The sequence below is a fragment of the Puntigrus tetrazona genome, chromosome 12 (genome assembly GCF_018831695.1).
Source record: "Puntigrus tetrazona isolate hp1 chromosome 12, ASM1883169v1, whole genome shotgun sequence".
NCBI lineage: Eukaryota > Metazoa > Chordata > Actinopteri > Cypriniformes > Cyprinidae > Puntigrus > Puntigrus tetrazona.
This window is the reverse complement of record NC_056710.1, coordinates 7,807,639-7,831,249: the sequence shown is the minus strand read 5'-3', so window position 1 is coordinate 7,831,249 and position 23,611 is coordinate 7,807,639. Positions and strand designations below refer to the sequence as shown.

The window sequence follows — 23,611 nt, the reverse complement described above, 5'->3', positions numbered from 1 at the left end:
ATAGAAAGTTATAATGCCATAAAATAAAGGATCATGAAAATGTCTCTGGAAAAAGATTATATACGTACTCAATGAAAATACTCAATAAAATGTAATAAAATATGGTTAAATGCACAATTTTTGGAAATGAAAAAGTGAAAACTACACTGACATCTAATGTTGCTCTTGACATAAATGTTTTTTTTTTTTTTTTTCATTAAAAAAAGTTGTTTTTTATTATCATGGGAACAATTGATTGCAATAAAGATGAGGTGGAGGGTCTAATGTTTATTTGACGAAAGAAATCAAAATAGCAAAAATAATAATGAGAACTAACAATCAACTGAAGAAAACACAGAGCTACACAAAAACAAACTAATAAAGTAAAAAACTAGGCTAACATAGTAACTAATGGGCACAATGGAAAATTACCTTTAAACAGTGAAAACTTAAAGTCCAAATAAAGCAAACACAAAACACAGATAATAATAATGTAATAATAAGTTATTTACATAATGATTTATATTATATTGTGTTACATTAATGTTTACTGGTTTATTTATTACAGAAATTACAAAAAACAATGTGAGCGGCCATTAGGTTTCTTGAAGTACAATCTAGCCGCCACTAGGTGGTGTCTGGTGCCACAGATTATTTGCCACCAGCCTCTCAAATAAAACCTTTTTTTTTCTTTGCATATGTTACTGATGTAAACGAGAACGTGTTCTCATCTGAAAGAGCGCTGTTTATTTTGGATTTCTGAAACATTTGTCACTTGTTTAATTTCTAATTTGTCATTAACATCAACTGCAGACTCAGCGGACGACATCAGGAGACATGTCGGCTGTACTGTACTAACAAATTAGAGAATGTAAATGGATAGATCACTATACAGTAACACTACCAGTCAGTTCAGTGACATTAGAGTGTATTGGTTTGTTGGCTAGGTGGCTCCAATGTCTTGTCGTCCCCTTTCCATGACAGGCCAAAGGCACTCGGCAGTGCCACTTCTTCATCGGTTTCCAGTAGATTACTACATTACTGCTTATTTATCAAAAAGGAAAACGCCTTTTTAAAGCACCTTAAGTGGTGGATTTGGATACAGTTTTACTGTTTGAGCGTTTAAACCATTTTACAAGTAGTCGATTATCTTTGCTATGCATACATTATTTACTTTCTGACTGATTTCCCTCTGTCTGTAAGGTCAATCTTTACTCTGCCGGATGTCGGTCAGATTAGTGACAAAGTAAGAGAAAAGAGTCGAGTTGCGTGAGTAGATGATTAGTCTCAGTGTCTTCCTAAAGTGAATTGGACTACTTATTTAAAACTAAAACAAAGCGAATCTCATTAAATGTAAAGCTGACCACGTATAAAGCATACGGTCAATAATACAGTAAGAATCTGAGTAAGCAGGTATGATTGTAAAACAGCAAAACCTGTATATCAGCATCAAATACTGTATCTTACTGTATTGTTATTAATTAACCCGCTATGGGCCACAAAATACATGATGATGTTAACTAAATCTTGTGAAACAGATCAAAGGTGATTCACACAATAGGGGTCAAACAGTTCAAAAGAAATACATAAGCAATACATGTGTAAACAAAGTGGCAACTTTTTCATTTTTATAACATGATTTTATCACTGAGATATTAAATGTTCTATCACACACACGCACACAAATTATTTAATAAATAGCGTTGTGAAAACTATAACAAATATTGTGACACATAGCTATCTCTTTAAATAAAGTAACATTTAGTTGACATTTTAGTGTAATGCAGTTCATTATTAAAAATATGCAGTTTTTAATTATCAGTTTGTTTTTTGTACAAAATGAAATCTCCCCTTTAACCTACTTAGCAGTGCTGTCATGTTAAAAGCGGTAAAAGGCGAATAGCCGACACATAACAGAAAATGAATTATTTGTTTGTTTGTTTATAATGTCATTTGTGATACAAAATTGTATAATGCTAAGCAAAATTGTAAACATTTGGTTTGTCATTGTTCACACATTTCTTCATATTAGGTCCAATATAAATATAAAACACCAGCATATGTATATCTATCTATGTATATATCTATCTATCTATCCACAAATCAGCACCCTTGTAACCGACAAACACACACACACACACACACACACACACACACACACACACACACACACACACACACACAGGTACCGCGCGCGCGTTTATGTGTGTGCGTGTGCGCGCATTCAGTCCGAGACTCATTTAAATAGTAAAGGATAATTAGTTAGGCAAGAAATTCAAGTCGAGCCTTGCAACACGAATTTGATACACGCACAGGTAACCCAAGCATCTCTCATTGTCCGTCCCATTAGCATGTACATATATATAAGTTGTCAGTGGATGAGAGGCGCTATCACACAGCCTTACCTCTCCTCTGGATCAGCGCGAGGACAAATCTTCACAGGTCAGATGCTGCTCTCCGCTTACCATCAATAGCATTTGCTAAACTTTATAGGTCCCGGCTGTCTTACATGTGTTTTAGATTGCTAAATTCTAAATTCGTTTAAAGTTTAAAATGTGCGTTTTCAGCGATAGAAGAGTGACATAACGTAAAGTAGAGTAAACAGTGTAAATCTTAGCAAGTGCGCGGTAGTGTAGATAGTGTATTGGCTTTAATGTTTGTTTCGTTTTGATGCTTTTGGTTTAAATACCTGCGCATTTTTTTGAATTCTGTGAATTTCGAATACATTCATTTGTATCAGCAATGTGTTCAAATATATAATTAGGATAATTTAAGTATTGTATTATAAAGTAGGTAACAAAATAAATATGTAAAAAAATAATGCTTTTTTCTTCGACAGTTTGAATATGTCACTTACTTCCATCCTCTCAGCTGAGGCCATTGAAAATGCTGTCAAAGACTGCCAAGGTATGTAATGCAAATGGTAATATTAATAAATGATAATGTGGAGACAAATTATAATTGTTTTGTGTTGAGACGAAAAAAATGACAATAATTCTCCTAAACAGCTCCAGATTCCTTTTGTTATAAAAAGTTCTTCCAACTTTGTGGCCTGAGCCAGAAAAGTCCCCAAGAGGTGAAGGATGTCTTCCGCATCATAGATGAGGATAACAGCGGATTTATTGAGGAGGCTGAGCTCAAGTATGTTATTTTGGCTGGTATTGAATGTATGATGTAATGCGATTTCAATGTTTGCCAATGCTCCAAAACCCAGAAAAAGACTGTTATTGTGATTTCATGTTACTCCAGGCACAGTTCCTTAAGCTTTTATGGCTGCGGTACGTTGCTTTGTTGTTCAGTGTGATCAGAGAAAGCATTTTCTAATGCTAAAAACACCATGCCCGTAATAGACATACATGAAATCTGGTGCATAAACAGAATTACTTACGTTTAAGCTTTACATTAGAGGTCCGTGTCTTACCTGATAATACCGCAGTTCCATTTAAACTAAGTCCTTTTCAAATGTAATCCATGGAGATGCTGTCATTATGTTTTTTTCTGTCCCTGCTGTATGTGATTTATCTGGATTATGTAATGACTAGAACCCCGGGCTGGAGAGATGACATTCACAACAGTCCTTTCAAGGATTTCATTTTTAGCTTACATTTTAGCCAGGACAGGTGAAAGAGATCATATCTGATCATTTGACTGAGATGTATGTGAAATCTCTAAAAAGAAAATAAAAACGGGTTAAAAATGCTGTTTGAAGTTGGAGAGTTCAGTGCAGCTCTTCAATCTTCTCATCAATGGATTTGTGTGCATCAGGTTCTTTCTCCAGCGATTTTTCCCGGGGGCACGAACCCTGACAGAAAAGGAGATTAAGAGCCTCCTTACAGCTGCAGATGATGATAGCGACGGCCGGATTGGAGTAGATGGTAATGATTTCTCTTAAGATTGTGCCTGTTTTTTCTTGTCTTATTTACTGTGTTTTGTGCATTTTTTTATATAGGCTACAGCGTTCAGATTTTTTTTTTGGCAACAGTATTTTGCGTTTTTACCTTGTTAAATCTGTCACTTTAACGTCCTTTGCTTGTCTGTTATGTAATTTCTCTGATCATTATTCAGAGATGTGCTAAGATTTAATAGCTGTCTTAGCTCATGGAAATTCTAGTGGAAAAAAAAAAAAAAAAAAAACTATCACTGCATTGCGTAAGAGGATCAAAGATCAGGGTCACCTCAAATTATTATTTCAATCCCGAGTAGCGGTCATGCACATGCACTAGGAAAATACAAAGTCTAAAAGCAGCGTGCAAATTACTGCATTACTGCAGTGTCCTTTAATTTGTTCAAATGACCTCTTTAGCGCATATCCAAACACTTAAATGAATAAATTATACAGAAAAGGTTTATTTTGGACTAAGCCTGTTAAATCAGTTTATTTGTCTGAATTGTTGTATTATATTTTAATTCTGATGTTCCTCTTTACCTACAGAGTTTCAGACCATGGTGTTATCCTGAAAGACTCTTTGAGCCCTCGGCTATAAACACTGCAGCGTCGGCTTTCATTTGACTTTGTACACCTGATTTCTTTTCAAAAAAGAAGAATCAGCAGATAAAGTAAATGTACTTGACTTTTGAATATATGTGTCTGTTTTGTTGTCCCACATTCACCCCAAATGACCAATGGCAAAACTGTTCAGGGAAAATAAAATAAAGTCACTAAACTCACGCATCTGGTTTACTGTGTTTTAAATATGCTTTAGGTTCATGCACACAGAATTATGAAATTCTGCTATGCAAGAAAACCACCAACGTGTGACTGTGCATGAACTTTGATCTGTTTCTACTGACACTGTTTCCACGGTTTGATGCTTAGCTTTGAGATTTATTAATCTGTGCACTACACATAAGCACAAAACAAAGAAAATGCCTTTATAATTTATATAAAAAAAACTCTGATAATCAATCGTTCCTAATAAAATTGAAGCACAAAATGGGGACAAACAGCCAAGTAAAGTCATTCTCGATAGCATCTCAGAAAGAAAGTTGTGTCTGTTTACACATTTCAACAACTGCCAACCTTATAATTATATGATTGATTGTCGTTAGAAGTAAATACAGTATACTAAGAATGTTCTAGTTCAAAACAGAACTAGACATTGTTACAGTGACCAATATAGCGAACCTTTAAAGTGCAATAACACAGAAAAAAAAGAATAAATGCAGCATACGAGAACACGACTTTCATAAACAAAAATTCTAAATTGCATATATAATGCTTTGCAAATGCGTGGATCTAACAGCATGTAGTCAAGCTGTTTCATTTAGCCCTTTGTTAATGTTTTCAAGCAATGCGTTTTCTAAAAAGAATTTCTAATCAGTATATAGCTACACCATAGTTCACTGCAAAATATAAACCTTTAAATCCTAGGTGTAACCAAAGCCGTAAAACACGGGAGTTCAAATGTAAAGCGGACTAAGTAGGCACAAAAGGTACAGACACTGAGAGCAGGTATAAGTTTCAGTGAAGAGGGCCTCTCAATACTGAATGGCAAGGATATCCCGCTCAGGTTACCGCTTAGCCCATTAGAACAATGGAATTGAAAATGCTGCATCAATCCTGGCTTCTGATTATCCCCTTTCTGCACTGAAGCCAGAGACCAAAATGAGCCAGGCAACCATGTGCCCTAATGGCATCAGCTCCACTGAGATAATCCCAGTGTGCATGCATGGCCCAATATGTTAGATTTAACAAATAACTAATGGGGGAGCATTACAGCATTATACAGCAATTATACTACAAAGCTTATCCTCTATATTACTTAGCCAGAGGTCATGTGTTTAAATATAACAATGTTTTCAATGCTTTCAATAGCAACTTTCGATTTACAAGGCGATATCTGTAACCACTGGGCTGATGTGTTACTAAACGGATCCAACGTGTACAGTTTTTGATGAGGTATTGCATCTCATTCTGCAGTTGAGTGGACATTTCACATCAACAACAAAGTGCAAAAATGTGATATAACAAAGTAAAAAAAAAAAAAAAAAAAAGACAATGTAAGAAAGCTTAATGAAATGACTGTTCGTTTCAGTTTATGTAAAATGTTGCAAGACCAATTTGTTATTAAAAAGGAAAGAATGGATACAAAGAAAGGTCAATTACAAATTATGATTAACTATGGCAATTCGTAACCAATTTATTATCTTCAGTGGAATTATTCAATACGTTAGGGCCATGAAAAGGGCTATAATAACAAATAAATAAATATTTTAGTTCACAGTTTCAACATTTAGACTTTTAATTTTAATCACCTTGTCTGACCAATCATGTTATTACCAGGTTAATCTCAAATTTAAGTTTCAAGTGAAATCACACAAATACAGTTTATAAATATACATTGTGACAGAGAAAATATTGTAGACAAAATATTAAATGAAAAGGGTAATTACAATAATGTGTTCAAAATTACCGTCCACAGAAAAACATCATATGATGCTGACATGGCAATGTGGTAAACCATTTTTGGCTGTTCAGTTAATGACCTAGCTGACAGAATTTTTGCAGACAGAAATATTATAAATATATATTTTCCTAATTTCCAGACAATTACATTTAATATTTTACATGTATTTAACCCAATTATCTCAGTTGCAAACATTTACCTGAATTCACAACTAAATGTAATAGGCTATGTTTATGTTTTTCTCTTTTTTGTTTTATTTATTTATTTATTTTTTTGCTTAAGACCCACTTATTTTTTTTTACTTAAGACCCACTGCAAAACCTGTAAAAACGGAACAGACATATTAAAGTAATAATGACATAATGCACAGATTATTTATAAATGTATATTTATTAATATATTTAATATATATAATATAATTTCATGTGAACCTACATAATTGTAAAAAAATATTCATTTTTAATTCCTTTCTACGTTATACGTTCTGAATTATGGGGTAAATACAGTATGGCAGGACTAATAGTGAAACGGAACTGTGGTTGAAATTTACCCGATCGGATCCAACTGTAACACACGGGCGACTGTCAAGAGCAGGAAGTACATCTTTTCCATTGATCTCAGCTCTGTTTTTCCCCATGAGATAACAAATCAACCACTTTGTTTCTGTTGTCATGCTGTAACAGGTAAGCACCAATTGGTTTAACACTTTTTGTAATAGTTGTCGCTTTTGCGAAGCGGCATGAACCAGTCAGATTAATGCTGTAGCTAACCAGCTAGCTTGCAAGTAATAGGCTAATTTGTCTGACCACCGTCGCTGTTTTCATGGAAAGTGCTTTTGCTTCCCTTTTCGTTTATTTTTCTTAGTTCAAATTGACGTTTATAGATATATAGGTCGTGCACATAATTATGTTTGTTTTGTTAACTAGTGTAAGAATCAACTGCTTTCCATCAACAGTTTATTTAAAAATGAGAAAAGAAGGCAGTTGAGTATAGTTTATTCGTTTTTTCATAACCGTAACCTAAACCTAAAATTACATACTTTTTAACAAATACATTAAATTTATCTGGTGTCCGTAATGTAGAAGTAAATAAAGTGTTGTCATGAACATTCTTTACATAGTAGCTTTTACAGTTTGTGCATGTAATCTAAAATTAGTTAAGTGATTTAGTAAGTATACCTTCATTATCCAACGCTTCTGTTTATTCTTGGAAATGTTTTTACTGTGTGCTTTGACAACAATGCCAATAAAAATTATTTTGTGTACAGATAAAAGGCATGCACACCAAACTCAATGAAAAAAGAGGGAACCGTAGACACAGACCACACTAATGCTGATGATCAGGTTTTTTTTTTTTTAATCAAATACCTGGCGTCTAAATAATTTTTAAATCAGACGTTGTATGTTAATTATCTGCTTTTTATTCCCATTTTATATCATCATCTCATAAGCCCAAGAATGGCATCTGGAATGCAAGAGAAACAGTACACGCCATCTTTGCTCAGTTTTTTCATCTATAACCCCAAGTTTGGACCACGTGAGGGCGAGGTAAATCCTCTTTATTTAAATTAATTTTAATAATTCATGTAATTGTTTAGTAAGTAAATAAATAGAAATCTCCACAGCAAACATATTAAATGTCTACAGAATTTGTCTAGGGATGGTAATAATCTCAAAGGTGAACAAATGTGAACAAGCGGGAGTCACGTTTCGTTTACTGTATGTTAATTGTATGCTTATAGAACTGTTATTGTACTTTTGTAGGAGGAAAAGAAAATCTTGTTTTACCATCCCATTGAAATTGAGAAGAATGAAAAGATTCGTAATGTTGGACTCTGTGAGGCCATCGTTCAGTTCACCAGGTTTGCAATTTACTTACGATGGAATAAAAAGTGGTAAAAAAAACAAGCAGGCATAATAGAGAGGTTTTCTCGTTTACAGAACCTTCTGTCCAACAAAACCAGCCAAATCTCTCCACACTCAGAAGAACCGACAGTTTTTCCATGAGCCGGAGGAGAACTACTGGATAGTCATGGTACGTCTTTGCAAACAAACTTTCTTTAGCATTAAACTAGCCTGATGCTAAAGTATGTATTAAGCACCTTTTAATTCATCTCTTAAGGTTGTACGGAATCCAATGGTTGAAAAACCCAACAAAGATGGCAAACCACCCACTGTAGAATACCAAGAGGAAGAGATTATTGTAAGTAATGTGTGGAACGATAGATGAAAATATTTAATTAAGGCTTTTTAAAATATTTTACACACAAATATTTTTTAATACATTTTTGTTCATTTTGTTTAAGCTTTATATATATATATTTACTATGTTATTATTTAAATAAATGCAGAATATGAGTGAATTATTTCAGAATCATTTAAAATAGTCTTACCAAGCCAAACTTTTGATTGGTTGTTTGAGGAGGTCTTTCTCTCTTTGTACTCTAGGACTCAGTTTATGGGTCTGTATTACAACAGTGCTACAGCATGTATAAGGTAAATACTGTTTATATTGATCTATTTTCTCACTTCTAATTTTTAATAATTCATTATTTTTGTTACTAACAGCTGATGCTGATCTTTTTGTCGTCCTTGATCTTTAGCTCTTCAACGGCACATTCAGCAGGGCATTTGAGGCTGGTGGAGTGGAACTGCTTACCCAAAAGCTTGAAAAGTTCTTTTACAGGGTAAATAAAGTATTAATTAAGAGAACTCAATCCCTTAATCAGATAAAAGGTAGACAGTGTATACCTTTGGTCTGTTTGCTACATGCATATGCATGGTTTAGAAGAAATAATTAGTTTTAGGCTTTGAATATTGTCTTTTTTTTTTCTTCATACTGTTGCCCTGCTGTAAATGCTTCTTGCATGACTTTTTAAGATGTCACTCATAATCTTACCGCTTGATTTAAAGTCCCACTGTTAAGAAAAGAGATAAATTGCAAAGTTATTTCACAGTTCATAACTGTAGGGATATGTGGCGGTGTTCTTTATTTCTATTTTCATAAATGGTCAATGTGAGACATATATGAAAAGGAGGCATGAAATCTTATTTGTCTGTGTTTATCTTACTGCTTCTTCGGTTCAGATTTCTGTCTCAATAATTCAGCTTGGGTCAAGGGAAACCCTTCACGTCACCCCCTCCCTAACCTGAGCTGCGCCCTGAAGCTCTCAGTGAAAGTGCAATTTGTGCCTTAGGTTAAATGTCACTGACTGCTGAGCAAAGTCACACCAGGGCTGCATCTCAGCACGTCAAGTTGTCAGATTACATTACGTCAGCCTTATCAGGGACGCTTTGGTAATTTCATCCAAGTTTGAGGGCATAGCGTTGTTGTACAGTTTTTTTTTTTTTTTTTTTTTTTTTTTTGATAAGCGAAATGTCAGCCCTTATATTAGTCTGCACTTATTTATACTGTACTATTTATTTATTTTTTGCTATTATCAATCTGGTAATTGAGAAGATTAAATCTTAACTGTAATGTATCTTTTAAACATACGTTTTTGTTGTATGCTTTGCCTTAGTACCTGCAGACACTTCATCTCCAGTCCTGTGATCTGCTGGACGTCTTCGGGGGAATCAGCTTTTTCCCTCTTGACAAGATGACCTACCTGAAGATCCAGTCTTTTGTCAATAGAGTAGAAGAGAGCCTGAGTCTTGTCAAATACACCGCCTTCCTCTACAACGACCAGCTGATCTGGTGAATGTCGATCTATACACCCCTCTGAAATGTTTAACGGATATTTCACCCAAAATTGAACAATTCTTACCCTCACGGCATTAAAAACCTTTAAGACTTTATTTTATACGTGGACAGGGAAAGAAACTATTTCACAGAATGTTCACACTGCTCTTTTACATGCAATTAATGTGAATTTTAATGAGGGCTGTCAAAGCTCAAAGAAGGACAAAAAGAGCAATTAATTTATGCTAAAAATAATAAATGATTGTGTATTTAGATACAAGAATTCTCAAATGCGTTATGTTGCTTATAGCTTTAACTTTAAATGATATTTTGTGTTGAATTCACAAAATATAAATGATATGAATGAGGGTTCACCTTAAATAACTGATTGCCGTAGAGGACATGAAGTCTGAGAGATGAGACTGCAGGGACTCAATAAAGCGGCACAGCCAAAGCTTCTTAATCACAAACTGTCTGGCACAGGGATCCAGATAGACTTTAAATATGACTTTTAATCCTCTTTGTTGAATTCACAACATGACTTGTTTTAAAAAATTGCTTTCAAAGAAGTGCCTTTGTTTATGCCTGTTAAATGTAGTTTGTCTGATTATTTGTTTAGATTAAAGTGCTGCATTACTAACATATTACCAGCTGCAAAGACACGGGACAATTTAAACAGTTAACATTATTATTGAAACACTTTCTTGTGCTCGAATGAGCGAGTTTGTATTAGTCTTATGCTCTGTATTTTGTAGGAGTGGTCTAGAGCAGGATGACATGCGAATCCTGTACAAATACCTGACGACCTCACTGTTCCCGCGGCACACTGAACCAGAGGTGAGACACTGACTGAGCATTAGTACATTGTCATGACAAAAACCCTAGATATAATACAACTAGCCATTTGAATCATTTGAATAGTTTCTTCCAGTCTAACGCTCTTTATAAAGTAGACACTAGGGGTGCCATTCAATTCAAGTCAAATCGGCCCCATAAAAAAATTAATATAATAATTTAAAAAAAAAACATTTTAATTTCCTATTTGTCTTTGTTACTTTTTTATTCTTAGACATCACGTGTGTCAATTAATGGCTATTTATTTTTTTCACAGTTTACAGTTAGTTAAATTTGTAAAAATGGCACGTCTTAGGCACGCCAAGCCTGTACTTATTTAATAAAATAAACAATAAAAGATATGTTTGCATATATAGATGTTTTAATGTGTACAAATATATACAAATTTAAATTACATTTTATTTATAAAGTTTCCTATTTACACATTTTAAGATATTGTATTCCTGCGATCACATGATTCCGAAGCAATTCCAGTATGCTGACTTATCAGTGTTGACAATAATTTGCTTATTCTGTTTTTTTTTTTTTTTTTATATATTCTAAATTTTGAAACTACGAATTTATTTGAATGAAGTGCCTGGTATAACAAAGCCAGCTTCTAATGTTTATTACGTCTGTCCTACTAATACAATCTTTTGTGTGTAACTGTATTTATACATACAGTAACTTGATTTTGCTATTGTAAGATAGTGTGGGTATTTTGTCCAGTGAAATATATAGTGGGATACAATCATTTTGAGTGGAGACGCAGTGTAATTGATGTCATGCCGTAACAATTCAGTGTGTGGTTTTTGGAATGTGCCCCTAAGTCATGTGCCATCTACAGCTGTGTTTATGAATGATCTGTGTTTGTGTGTTTGTGTGTGCAAACATTCGGCAGCTTGCAGGAAGAGACTCTCCGCTCAGGCCAGAGGTGGCTGGGAATCTGTTGCACTACGGAAGGCAAGTATCCAAATATTTCCTGCTTAGAACTCAGGGCTGAAACAGCAGGCTGTTGGCCTTCTGCCGGTCTGCTTGGGCTCAGTGCTTCGGGGACACAAGCAGCCAAGCGCAGCGCTAAGACAACACTGATCAAGCGACGCTGCCAAATATCAGATTTCACAAGGGTAATTTAATTGCTTTAGTGGCAAAGAGAAAACAATAAACCCAGCAGTCTTCCCAGTAACCCGTCTGGTTGTTCGACGAGTGAATGATTTTACAAAGGGGTTACGTTTGACCGATTACAGTAAGATTTATAGATTATTCTCGTGAGATCAATCAAGGAGAGTCTGATGAATAATTGACGGAGCTTCTTTGTTGATATGTGTTCAGTGTGTAATGTGGGTAATGGGAGCATACTCTTCAGAGGGTCGGCTGTGACTCTTGAGGCCTGGGCCACCCCATGGAGGTTAGCAGGACAGTGTAGCTGGTAGCAAGCTTTGAGGACTGAGACATTTGGGCTTATTTAAAGGCTTGGGAGATAATCACATCATCTGAAAGAGATATTTGTGGAATGTTGATTATTGTGCCTTCTTAAGAAGTCTGAGGATATTTGTATTATGCATGAAAAGTCCAGAGTTGCACTAACGTCTTATATTATGTTAACAGATTTTTAACAGGACCGGCAAATCTTAAAGATCCAGATGCAAAATTCAGATTTCCCAGGATATTTGTGAACACAGAGGACAGTTACGAGGAGCTACATTTGATTGTTTACAAGGTGAGAGAGTCAAACTCAGTGTTATTCTTGGCATTTTAATGCCATTCATGTTTTTAATTATTTATTACGTATATTGTTAATATTGCTTTTAAATGCATCCAAAATAAAAGGTTTTGTTTGTGTATACTGTGTATATTTATTATGTATGTATAAATACAAACACATGCATGTATATATTTAAGAAAGAATTTATGTTTACATATCAAATATATTTATATATTATATTATGTAACGCATAAGTAATACTTAAATATAACAGTGGCTCCAAAGTTGTGGGTTTTCTGTGAGAATCTGTTGAAAAATAAGTATTAAATTATGATTAATAATTTTGTTTCTAGACATATAATATTTGTAATTGAATTAAAACATATCTGCTCATTTCATATTTTACATAAATATTATTGCTTATCCAGGCAATGAGTGCAGCTGTATGCTTCATGGTAAATGGTAAGTGTCTGTTTTAATTCATTTTAACAATGTTTTGTTAACTGTTGATATAGTAATCATATTATCAAGAAATCAGTCAAATGTTAACTTGTCTTTAAAATCCTACTTACCGTTTGTGCATGTAGCGGCAGTGGAGTTGAATCGAGAGTTTTGTGAACAACTAGACAGCCTGGTTGGTCCCCAGCTCACCCTGTTGGCCTCAGACATATGCGAGCAGTACAACATTAACCGAAGAATATCAGGGTCAGTATTACTTCAGAGCCGTTAAATAAATCATTAAATCAAGAGTCAAGGCATTGCAAGGATTCTTTTGCCACACCAAATTAGCCCTTGAACCACACTCAACTATTCTAATGATATCTGTCAGGTAGTGGGGACATTTTATTTGTGGAAATAAAAAATCACTTACAGCACTTTTTAACTGCTTATATTTATGTTGAGCCATCACTGCAGCCGTTAAGTTAGTTCTGCTTCACTGCTTGTAAATGTATCAATCTTAGATGACTGGGTCATCCTGTGACCCAGGTAACCATTCAGAAATATCGACAAGGCTTTCACTTACCCACATGCTGAATACAAGTGTCCACTGTATCATCTCTCTTCGAGTAGCAGTTACCGGAGCTTATTCATTAATCATATCTAAACAGTGTGTCCTTATCTTACCCGAGCCCTATGTGGTGTGCAGTATTGTTTTGTGTGGTACAATCCCTCATATCAACTTACATGCCACTTATCACACTTTAAAGACGCATAACTGCTCTTATTCTTTCATGCATGTTACATTGGGAGGGAAAACTATACCTCAGCTTCACAGATTCGCTTAAAACTGTTGTTGCAGGCCAGAGAAGGAACCTCAGTTTAAGTTCATCTACTTTAACCACATGAATTTGGCTGAGAAAAGCACCATTCATATGCGCAAGACGGCCAGCGTGTCCCTCACCTCTGTCCATCCGGACCTCATGAAAATCCTTGGAGACATCAACTGCGATTTTGCACGGTAAGCGAAGCTATTGATCAACTGAAAAGGTATTTTCAGTCGTTTTAGATTTACATTTTGTAACTAAATGTGGTATATATATATATATGTATATATGTATGTATGTCTAAACCATATCCTTTATAAGGGGTTTCTGTACAAAAATCTCTAAAGACAGCAATAACGGTAAAAGCACAGCTGCCCTTTCTCTCTCTCTCTCTCTCTCTCTCTCTCTCTCTCTCTCTCTCTCTCTCTCTCTCTCTCTCTCTCTCTCTCTCTCCCTCTCTCCCTTTGTATATCTGTGGGGTTTTTTTGTATTTGTATCCATATGTAAAAGGTTTCATCTTAAGATGTTTATGAGGCCACAGCGTTTGTAATGAGACTTAGTTTTTGTGCATATTTTGCAGGGTTGATGAGGACGAGGAAATCATTGTTAAAGCGATGACCGATTACTGGGTTGTTGGAAAGAAGTCTGATCAGAGGGAACTCTATGTCATTTTGAACCAGAAGAATGCCAACCTCATTGAAGTGAATGGTATGTACAAGTATAGATTATAGGTGATATAATGGTGGAAAGTGTACTGTTTAATTTTTGGTTACAGTTGTTTAGTTAACTTAAAAGTTGGTGTATTAAAATAATTTTTGTTGACCTAAACTCCCTTCAACTATCTGTTTGTGTTACAGAGGAAGTGAAAAGGCTGTGCGCGACACAATTCAATAATATTTTTTTCTTGGACTGAAGAGAGATGATGGGCATGGACTACTTCACTACACTAAAACTGTCAACTGTTCAGGTTTTACTGACAGCATCAGTGTAATGCAATAATTGCATTGTAAAAAAAAAAAAAGAAAAAAGATTTTTCACATCATGCAATTTTTTAGATTTTTATTTAATCTATACAAAAATGTGGTTGCTTCCTTGTAATTAATTATAAAATCAGAATTTTACTGTAATTACCTCTTTTCATTTGTTTGTATGTACATATCATGTTTACGTATCTATCAGCTAAAGTCGCTTTTGTGTTTCATTCCCATTGTTCAGATTTCTTTTATCACGTACTGACTCAATTAAGTTGACGTTTATAATATAAATCTGTCAAGCTATATTTTCTCTTATTTTAAATGCTGTCGTGTCATCAGTATCGTGGTTTAACATACATTATTTCACAATAAATTTCAGTTTTCATTAAATGTAGGTTGTTTTTTTTGTTCTACTACACTTTACTTTTAAAATGATATGATGTTGAATAACTTTACTATTATGCTACAGTTTTAATATGTAGTTGTGTGAAATGTATCTGATCCATATTTTCCTTGCATATTGAATTAGTATATTCCAGCCTTTATATAGCCGTTTAAGAGTTAAAAAAAAAAAAAAAAAAACTGGTTTAATTTTCATACTTTTAATTTAGAAGTGCAACCATTAATGTGAATGTTATAAAATGAAAATGATTAACCTTACATGGCCTGGGGAAAATAATATGCTAATTGCATCATACAAACCGGTTAAAAGCCATTAAGTATGATTATATCCGCTGGACATCTGGTCAGGGTTATCCACATTGACTTTTATCCTCAGCCAGAGGCTTACCTTTCTAAACACAATCATTCAATATATTACCGGACAGTGCTGCGTGTAGCATATATGATTTAGTTATTTAAGTTTGGGGTGTAACCGATTAATTGTTTATAGTTGAGCCAAAAATAGAAAAATATTTTGAAATGTCCTCGACAGCTGATATATCATATGTTCAGCCGCCTGCGTCACGTCGGTGTTTAGGATTTATAAGTGGGCGGTGCATAACGCGTCCTCCGAATCTAACCAATCAACGGAGAGAAGAGCAGCCAATCAGAAGAGCTGTAATCATTTTTCAAAACCTGCCCGCCATCTTGCATGCCGTACGCGATAGGCAGGTAAACGTTACAGAATATAAATATTGTGAATCATTTCGTGTCTTAATATAACAGTTTTGGACTCGCGTAACTCACCATAACATAAAGGTAAGAAACATCTCGTATTATTTTTTCAAACAGATGAAATCCCGCTTAGTTTGTTAAACGTGAACTCAACGCCGAATAAAATGTCACCGTGTACAAGTGCAAAAGTAAAACGTCTGACTTTGCGAAATTGCGATATTTGTTGATTCAGCCATGATATTACGTTTGAAGTACAAAATAAATGCCACACATGATTTTGAAGGATTTGGTTACGAAATTGACTTTCTAAAAGTGATATCAAGTACAACTCTTAAGTCGGACCTTCTGTAAGAAACGTTAGTTGTTTTACTTTTTAGATTTCTGCTGCTTGTTTTGGTTGGATTTGTTTGTTTAACTAAAAACAATATGTTTTGTGACTATTCAGAGAAAAATATTTAACATTACATGAAGACAGCATGAAATAAATAAAAGAACACAATAGAGACAGAGACATCTTACAGAGACATAATTCATGTTTTTGCCAGGGCAGCAAACAAGAAACGAACGTTATTTTAAGTTATTGTAAGTTTAATTGGAAACGCAGCCTTTGATGTCAAAAACAAAGATATGAACGCGTCTAATCTCCCTTGTAATTGTCGATAAGCTTTCTATAGATAAGCTGTCCTAACTAAGCAAAATGTATGAGTTGAATTATTACATTTAAAGTAGGCATATTTATAGATAAGCTGTGAATCTACCTTCAATGATTATGTTCCTGTTGTAAAAACTCTTATAGGATGGACTCTCGCTTTGCTCACCTGTACAAGCGGGACAGCAGTGTGTCTATGATCCGGCTGAAGATGTCCAGACGCCGGTCTCAGTCTCAAAAAGAGAACCGAGAGAAGATCCAGAACTTGCGTAGACACCTGGACAATCTGCCAGAGATCGAGCTCTCAATGGATGCATCCATTCTCATGGCCACCCAAGACAAAGCATCAAAAACAAAGGCAGCTAATGGTCAATATCATAGTTATTTCTGTTTGGTACGGTTTTGCTATGGCCTTTTTCTTTTCTTTTTTTTAAGTAGTTGCAGTTGTTCTCAACAGATGTAAATGCTGCTGTTGAGGAGAGAAAGAAGATGCTCGCCCGTTACAAAGAAAACAAGATGTTACAGAAGGAGAAGGTAAAGCGAGAAAAAGAGAAGAAAGGTGTATTTAAGGTCGGCCTGTATAAGCCACAGCCACTCGGGTATCTGCCTTCAAACACTGCTCCACAAAGCAGGGGCAAGGTGAGTGATGGGAATAATGGTTAGAAAAATCTTAGACTTTAATAAAGGATACCTAATTTGTCATCTCATTCCTCATCATGACAGATCACAGAAACTAACCAGACCACACGAGTGACCCGCTCAATGATGCATAGCCAAAAGGTATTGTTTAAAAGCTGAAGTGTCTACTTTCTATGTCACTGGGATTAAAATGCACACATTATTTTGTCTTTAATGTATATTACCTTTTAAGAAATCTGTGATCTGTATGTAAAAATAAAACATAATAAAAAATGTTTCTTGAGAGCCAACACAACATGTTAGAATGATTTATGCAGAAATCATATGACATTGAAGATTAGAATAATGGCTTGAGATAATTTAATTTAAAAGAAATCTTGCCATCACCAAACTTCTAAATTAATAATGTTTGTTGTCATGTAAACAAATGTTGTAAATGTGTTCTATAGCTTATTTACCTATTTTATGTTACAGCCAGCAACAGACAGACATGCTGTTCCAAAGAAAGGTTTGTTGGGTTTAATATTTTTGTATTACCTAATGTGACTCAACAAACTATAGTGCCTTCATGTTGTTGAACAATCTTTGTGTTTGTACAGTGGAAAATGTGTTGACCACCAGAACTTCAGCCAAGACTAACTCAAAACCTGTGACTACCACCAAAACCAGAACAGCTACGGGTAAAATCTATTTCATTACATTTAGGAAGATGTAAAAGACGCAGTTTGACTGACCCCTAACTTTTGAACCGCAGTATACTCTTGAATTAGGACCCCATGCAGAGCATGATTTTGCTTTGATTTCTTTTATAGTTGAACCATCTGTGAGAGGTCCAACCACACGATCGGCTGCTAAAACAACAGTAGCTGTGGTTAAACCACTTACTGGTTAGTTTATATCATAACATTTTAAGCCTTGCTGTACTTGTGTCGCATGCATGAAAGCCACTTTCTCTGTGATTTAGATTCAACGACTGCAAAAACGAGATCAACTGTTAAATGTCCTGTAGCGCCCTCTTCAGGCAAAGAGAAAGATGGACAAAGTAAGAAGGATAGTTATTTTCTGATATTGTACAATGATATTGCTATAGCGTTGCTTATAAGGCAGTAATGTTACATCATTTTAGAAGTATTGAATATATTTTATTATCGTTCTTAGGCAACGCAAAGGCAGTTATTAAAAATAAGGTATGGTTTCATTTCTTTTTGGCTTAATTGGTTGTGGGCTGTTTTTGAAATGTTTGTTTGTTTATTATTATTATTATTATTATTATTATTATTATTATTATTATTATTATTATTTTTTTTTTTTTTAAAGACTGCTGAGAAAAAGGACACTGCAATTGGTTCTTTGAAACCCGAGGAAGAGGAACCCAAAGCTGCTGCCCCTTCATTTGCCCCTCAGGGATTTGTGTTCCAACCTCCTGTGGGTCTGAGCTCATTCGAGCCTGCACCTCTCTCTCCACGTTCAGCTAGTGCCTTCCTCTCACCGAGGTACCAAGGTTTTTATATATATCAAACTCTAACAAGTTTCTAACAAGTTGCTTCATAATTGTATATTTCAGGTTGGTTAAAAATACTTTGTTTTTCTTTTTCATAGCTTTCTTTCTGATGGCAATGTTGAACCTACATTCCCCTCTCCTCCAAAACCTGTTCTCCCTACTCCATCTGTCTCCTCCTCTCCACCACCTCCGTCAACCCCTCCAAATCATCCTGCCAACCCCCCCTCAGTGTCCTCAACCCCTCCAGCCCCATCCTCCCCTCAGCTGTCTATATCTACAGCACCATCTCCTCCCTTGGCCCCCTTGGAGCCTCAACATGATGTCGCCTATTTCAGGTGAGGCAGATCTCTACTATCCTTAAGAGAACTGTTAAAGTTGGAGTTGTTAGCAGTATGTTATAGTACTTTATACAACCTTTTGTTCCCCTCAGTATTGTTTGAACAATTAAAACAATATACAATTAAATTACAACTCTTGTAACATACATGCTGTTACTGTCACTTTTGATCAATGCAATGCACCTTAGCAAAATAAGTGAATGTTGTTGTTTTTTTCTTAATCTTTAAAACCGTAATATGTTGTTTCATTAGGGCAGTGATGGTAAGTGAGACTGAGCGTTTAACTGGACTTTCTGAGCTGTGGGAGTCACGATTTGATGATACTTCTATCCCAGAGGAGAGTAAGTCTTTAGTTTTGACAAGTATTTTAATTCACTGTAATCTAACCAGGTACCAAAAAGGATTTATTTTATTTTTTTTCTGCCAAAACTACATGCGAAAATGACACCACCTTATTTAATCAGCACATTTATATGTAGACATTTTTAATACACATCAAATGTTATTTGGAGTAAGTATATTTTCCGCTCTTTGTGCAGCACGAGACCAGATGCGTACTGTTGTGGGCCAGGCCAGACTGTTGATGAAGGAGCGCTTTGGCCAGTTCAGCGGGCTAGTGGATGACTGCGATTTTTGCCGTGGAGAGAAAATCACAACCTGCACTGACTTACAGGGTTTCTGGGACATGGTGTACTTTCAGGTAGGTTGATGTTATTTATAAAAAATTTTTAATGTTGTTTTTTTTTTTTTTTTAATTCTTTCCAAGCCTTGTTTTTATTGTTGTATTTTTTTATTTTTTAAACAGGTGGAAGATGTTAACAAGAAATTTAATGCCTTGAAAGAGGCAGAAGCAAGGGAGTGGAAAGAGGAAGTCAGGCCTGTTGTCAGAAAAAGAGTGGCCAAAGTAAACAATGTTATCAGCACTATTTTTAGAGTATAATTTTAAAGAGAGGAATTGTGTAATTCTCATATTCTATACTTTTCTCCTACAGAAGCCTCCTGTCGTGGGAGGAAAGGCTGGAACAGGTGCCAGTGCCGCAGCTAAGAGTCGACTTGCTGCTGTAAAAGCTGCAATGAGAGCCAAGCAGGCTGAACAGAAAGCCACTGAGACTTCAGACAACATCCAGGATGACTCGAGCTCTGAACCTGCAGCCCCTGCCATCACACTGCCTGCACAGACCGTGGTGTTTAATGGAGGGTTCTTCCAGGTCGAAAGTCCAGTCAAGCCATCAGGTAATACTGAAATCGTGCGTGGGTGTGTGCTAAGCATGAGTGTCTCGGAGCAGCTAGCTTAAACTCAAACAAGTGATGATATTTAATGAAGTTTTATAGCTTCTCTCTCGCTCTCTCTCTTCTCATTACTGGCTCCAATTTAAAACTATAGGATTAAACTGTAGTCCAGGCCTACCAGAGTTATAGCAATATATTTGAGCTTACAGATTAAAGTTATGTTCATAATACTCCTTGTATTTCAAGCTTAACTTAATTGCTTTCTTGCTTAACCTTTTTAACCTAACCCAATATCCTTATTTTAATATAGATCATTCTCTTGTTTTTAGGTGCTGTTAGAAGATCGTGTCGAACCAGTGCAGTTTCTTCACCCTGTATTTCTAAGTTTAGCACTCCAGGCAGGCAGTGCAGATCCACTGCAGTTTCTCACGCTTCCCCTCTACCTAGCTCGTCTGCCACACCACTTCCAACCCATCAAACAGATGCATTACCTATTGCCACTCCTATACGTTCTGCTGAGGCCCTCCCACAGTCACCCAGAGCTCTTCAGATTGTTCCTGACCACAACCAAAATGTTTCACCAGACCGCTCCAACAGCCGTATTCATTTTGACTTAAGCTCTACCAGTATCCAACACACCCAACCAGATATCAGTAACGGAACTGAAAACAGTCCAGTAGCCCAAACACATGACTCACCCAGTCAGGATGAGCCAGCTGTTGATTCTTCAGAACCTCAACATAAAGAATGCATTCCAGAGTCTATGCTCCCTTCACAGGAGGAACCACCACAGAACATTTCTTGTGAAGTCTCTGAAGAGAGTTTGCATGTCCAGCCTGGAGCAGATGCTGGTGTAGAAACTCCATCCCAGGGCTCATCTCATAGCTCTTCAGAACCAGACGTGGAACCCAGTGTCTGTGGACCTGCTTCACCGACCCTGATGCTGTCCACACCAACTAAAGATCTCACAGTTTCTACAGCTCTCTGTAATGAGGTCATCATTCCAGTCATTAATGGGTATGCTATACTTCATGTGTATATTGGTTCATTGCGTGAATTCTTGTTTTGTGGTTGATAATCTTATATACTCTTTCCTTCTGTCTATACAGATCTCCAATCAGCATGGATGTTGAAATGACTGGAAATCAAGATGCTGAGGTAATTGTCTAGAAAATCTAACTATAGATGCACAATGTTTGCTACCAAATGGGTTATTAATTGATAATTATATCGCATTGATCTTTTAAAACCCCTTATTCTCTCTTAAGTGTAATCTGTATTGTACATATTTGTTGTGTTGCATACATTTTAAATCATTGAAAAATTATTGACAATGAGACAGTCAGTTACTGTTCATCCCAAAATGGATATAAATGTTAGGCATCAACCGATATGTGACCATGGACACAGGCAAAGGTTGCACAAATATTTGTATCCACATTTTATATAGTCCTATTCTCACAAAGCTTACTTGAAAAGCTTGTTTATGCAGCTTTGTAGAAGTACAATTGGGGAAATTAATAAACCCTTGTGATTGATTTTTGTGGTCCAGGGTCACATGTTTTTCAGGGCCAATAATAATTACAGATAAAGTAAACGAATTACTTTTTTATATATGTATGCCAGGTGTTTAAAAATGTAAGAAATGATAATAAAGACACTTGATGAAAGCTGCTTAAGTATATGATCAGCAAATCTGATTTTAAAATGGCTGATAACAAAAAAAAAAATTAGGAAATATTGGCACTAATAATTGCATTTTTTTTTTAAACGGATATGTTTGAGAATCATAATCAGATGCACTATTTCCAGGGTGCTACCAGTTTGGACATTGAGCGTTACCTGCAGCCGACAATGAGATACAGCATGTCTCCTGCACAGAGTCCTGCAGCAGAGAGGTTCTCTCTTGGGGCAGTAGATGCTGAGATGGAGAGTCCGGTGACTCAGGCGGATGAGCGCCCATATGATGTCTTGGCAACAGGTAGTTTGTGTCCCTGACATCACATCACAAATGTTAAATGCTCACATGTGGTTTTGGGGGGCACATGGGCACTCACACACACTTTTCTTTCATGCACTCCTGTCTCAGCTCTTCCTGGAATGGTGTTCTCACCCCAGATCAGTCGGGTGAGTTAAGACTTTTCTTTATGAACTTTCATGCCCTCTTTGTCTTTCAGCAGGGTTTCCTACAGTTTTCCATCTTGATACTTAAAAGAATTCTTGCAGGCAACTGTTAGTTTACTTTATTAATTGGATTTATTGCATTTGATTTAAGAATGAGATTCTATTAGTTACTTGCCCTTAAGCCATCCTAGGTGTATATAACTTTCTTCTTTCAGATGAACCCTGGCTCTTCCAAGCTTGGTAATGCTGGTGGATAGAGGCTATTAAACTACGGATCGAACTTCTTATACGGATCGATGGGATTTTGTATTTTTAAATTTATGTATGTGTTGAGAGAGTCGAGTTCTGGCTTCTTAACTGACCTGACTTGGCATGACATAAGGTACATTAATTCTTGTAGTGAAATTCTCAGACTTAATTTATTTTGTACTTGTTTTTGACTTAATTTGTTACTAGCATTTAGTATTGCTCTGTCCATCTATTCTTTTATATAAACATGGCTTATGTCGAGACAGACTTCAGCCAAGAAGCCGGACTTCCACTCACTCACAAACTAGCACACAGCTGTTGCTTATTTAAAAATAGAAATATTTTTGTTGCAAAAACCCATCGATCTGCTTCAGTAGACATGTTAACTCCCCCGGGGGTGTGTAGCTTTTTTTTTTTTTTTTTTCCAGGCTTAGAAGTCAAAATTTTAAAATTATTCATGTTTTCCATGACTGTGGGAACTGTTTCAACCACTACATCACAACTTCACAATTACAATTATAATTGTATTTTTCTATAAAGATCTTGTTTTCTGGTGTTTCAGATGTCGGAGAATCTGTTGCTGTTCTCTCCGGAACGGAAGGAGAAAGTGAGGCAGTCGGTGTGTGAACGTGACCTGATCACATTCACACCTCCCACATACAAATAAAAGCACATCCACTCACTCTTTGGATGTGGATAATTTTATTTTTTATATACTTTTTTTTTTTTTTTTTTTTTTTTTGGTTTGTGCATAAATTAGATGTCTTTTGGTTTGTTGAATTAGGCTCCTTTTGATACTAATTTGTTTTCTACTTTTTGTACTCCATAATTAGCATATTTAGATACCACAATATTTCTATGCAGTTCTGACCTCAGAAAATATTTTTAAAGCTTTTAATGTCAAAAGATTTTGTGGAAGC

General features: G+C 35.6%; 3 protein-coding genes across 4 annotated transcripts; all 3 read left to right on the top strand.

Annotated features, from left to right (window-relative positions):
- The first annotated feature begins 2,264 nt into the window (after nt 1–2,264).
- pvalb9 (parvalbumin 9) lies at nt 2,265–4,648 on the top strand. Its single transcript, XM_043254150.1, has 5 exons — nt 2,265–2,421; nt 2,819–2,886; nt 2,988–3,120; nt 3,745–3,854; nt 4,412–4,648. The coding sequence occupies exons 2-5, from the start codon at nt 2,826–2,828 to the stop codon at nt 4,435–4,437; spliced, it is 330 nt and encodes a 109-aa protein (XP_043110085.1). The 5' UTR covers nt 2,265–2,421; nt 2,819–2,825; the 3' UTR covers nt 4,438–4,648.
- A 2,298-nt stretch (nt 4,649–6,946) lies between these two features.
- ccz1 (CCZ1 homolog, vacuolar protein trafficking and biogenesis associated) lies at nt 6,947–15,235 on the top strand. The gene is made up of 17 exons (XM_043254481.1): nt 6,947–7,069; nt 7,654–7,729; nt 7,837–7,933; nt 8,150–8,247; nt 8,327–8,420; nt 8,508–8,588; nt 8,834–8,881; nt 8,989–9,072; nt 9,907–10,082; nt 10,823–10,904; nt 11,803–11,864; nt 12,510–12,621; nt 13,035–13,068; nt 13,194–13,311; nt 13,907–14,065; nt 14,452–14,579; nt 14,729–15,235. The coding sequence occupies exons 2-17, from the start codon at nt 7,716–7,718 to the stop codon at nt 14,782–14,784; spliced, it is 1,443 nt and encodes a 480-aa protein (XP_043110416.1). The 5' UTR covers nt 6,947–7,069; nt 7,654–7,715; the 3' UTR covers nt 14,785–15,235.
- A 675-nt stretch (nt 15,236–15,910) lies between these two features.
- Nucleotides 15,911–23,588, top strand: dlgap5 (discs, large (Drosophila) homolog-associated protein 5). Of its 2 annotated transcripts, XM_043253018.1 has the most exons (20): nt 15,911–16,045; nt 16,758–16,978; nt 17,068–17,249; nt 17,334–17,390; nt 17,724–17,757; nt 17,849–17,929; nt 18,062–18,136; nt 18,214–18,291; nt 18,408–18,436; nt 18,567–18,742; nt 18,849–19,085; nt 19,341–19,429; nt 19,628–19,788; nt 19,894–19,992; nt 20,081–20,321; nt 20,648–21,335; nt 21,428–21,476; nt 22,131–22,299; nt 22,408–22,445; nt 23,254–23,588. In XM_043253018.1, the coding sequence occupies exons 2-20, from the start codon at nt 16,759–16,761 to the stop codon at nt 23,356–23,358; spliced, it is 2,808 nt and encodes a 935-aa protein (XP_043108953.1). In that variant the 5' UTR covers nt 15,911–16,045; nt 16,758; the 3' UTR covers nt 23,359–23,588. The 2 variants fall into 2 exon arrangements, with proteins under 2 accessions (XP_043108953.1, XP_043108954.1); XM_043253019.1 differs by lacking the exon at nt 22,408–22,445.
- The last annotated feature ends 23 nt before the right edge of the window (nt 23,589–23,611 follow it).

Bases quoted from the DNA above. Each gene is read 5' to 3' on its own strand.
- pvalb9 (XM_043254150.1), top strand. From the start codon at position 2,826: ATGTCACTTACTTCCATCCTCTCAGCTGAGGCCATTGAAAATGCTGTC. The intron at 2,887-2,987 runs GTATGTAATGCA...TCTCCTAAACAG, and splicing joins TGCTGTCAAAGACTGCCAAG to CTCCAGATTCCTTTTGTTAT. The intron at 3,121-3,744 runs GTATGTTATTTT...TGTGTGCATCAG, and splicing joins ATTGAGGAGGCTGAGCTCAA to GTTCTTTCTCCAGCGATTTT.
- dlgap5 (XM_043253018.1), top strand. From the start codon at position 16,759: ATGGACTCTCGCTTTGCTCACCTGTACAAGCGGGACAGCAGTGTGTCT. The intron at 17,930-18,061 runs GTAAAATCTATT...TTTCTTTTATAG, and splicing joins CAAAACCAGAACAGCTACGG to TTGAACCATCTGTGAGAGGT. The intron at 19,789-19,893 runs GTAGGTTGATGT...TTTTTTAAACAG, and splicing joins GGGACATGGTGTACTTTCAG to GTGGAAGATGTTAACAAGAA.
- ccz1 (XM_043254481.1), top strand. The intron at 8,589-8,833 runs GTAAGTAATGTG...TTTGTACTCTAG, and splicing joins ACCAAGAGGAAGAGATTATT to GACTCAGTTTATGGGTCTGT. The intron at 13,312-13,906 runs GTCAGTATTACT...CTGTTGTTGCAG, and splicing joins ATTAACCGAAGAATATCAGG to GCCAGAGAAGGAACCTCAGT.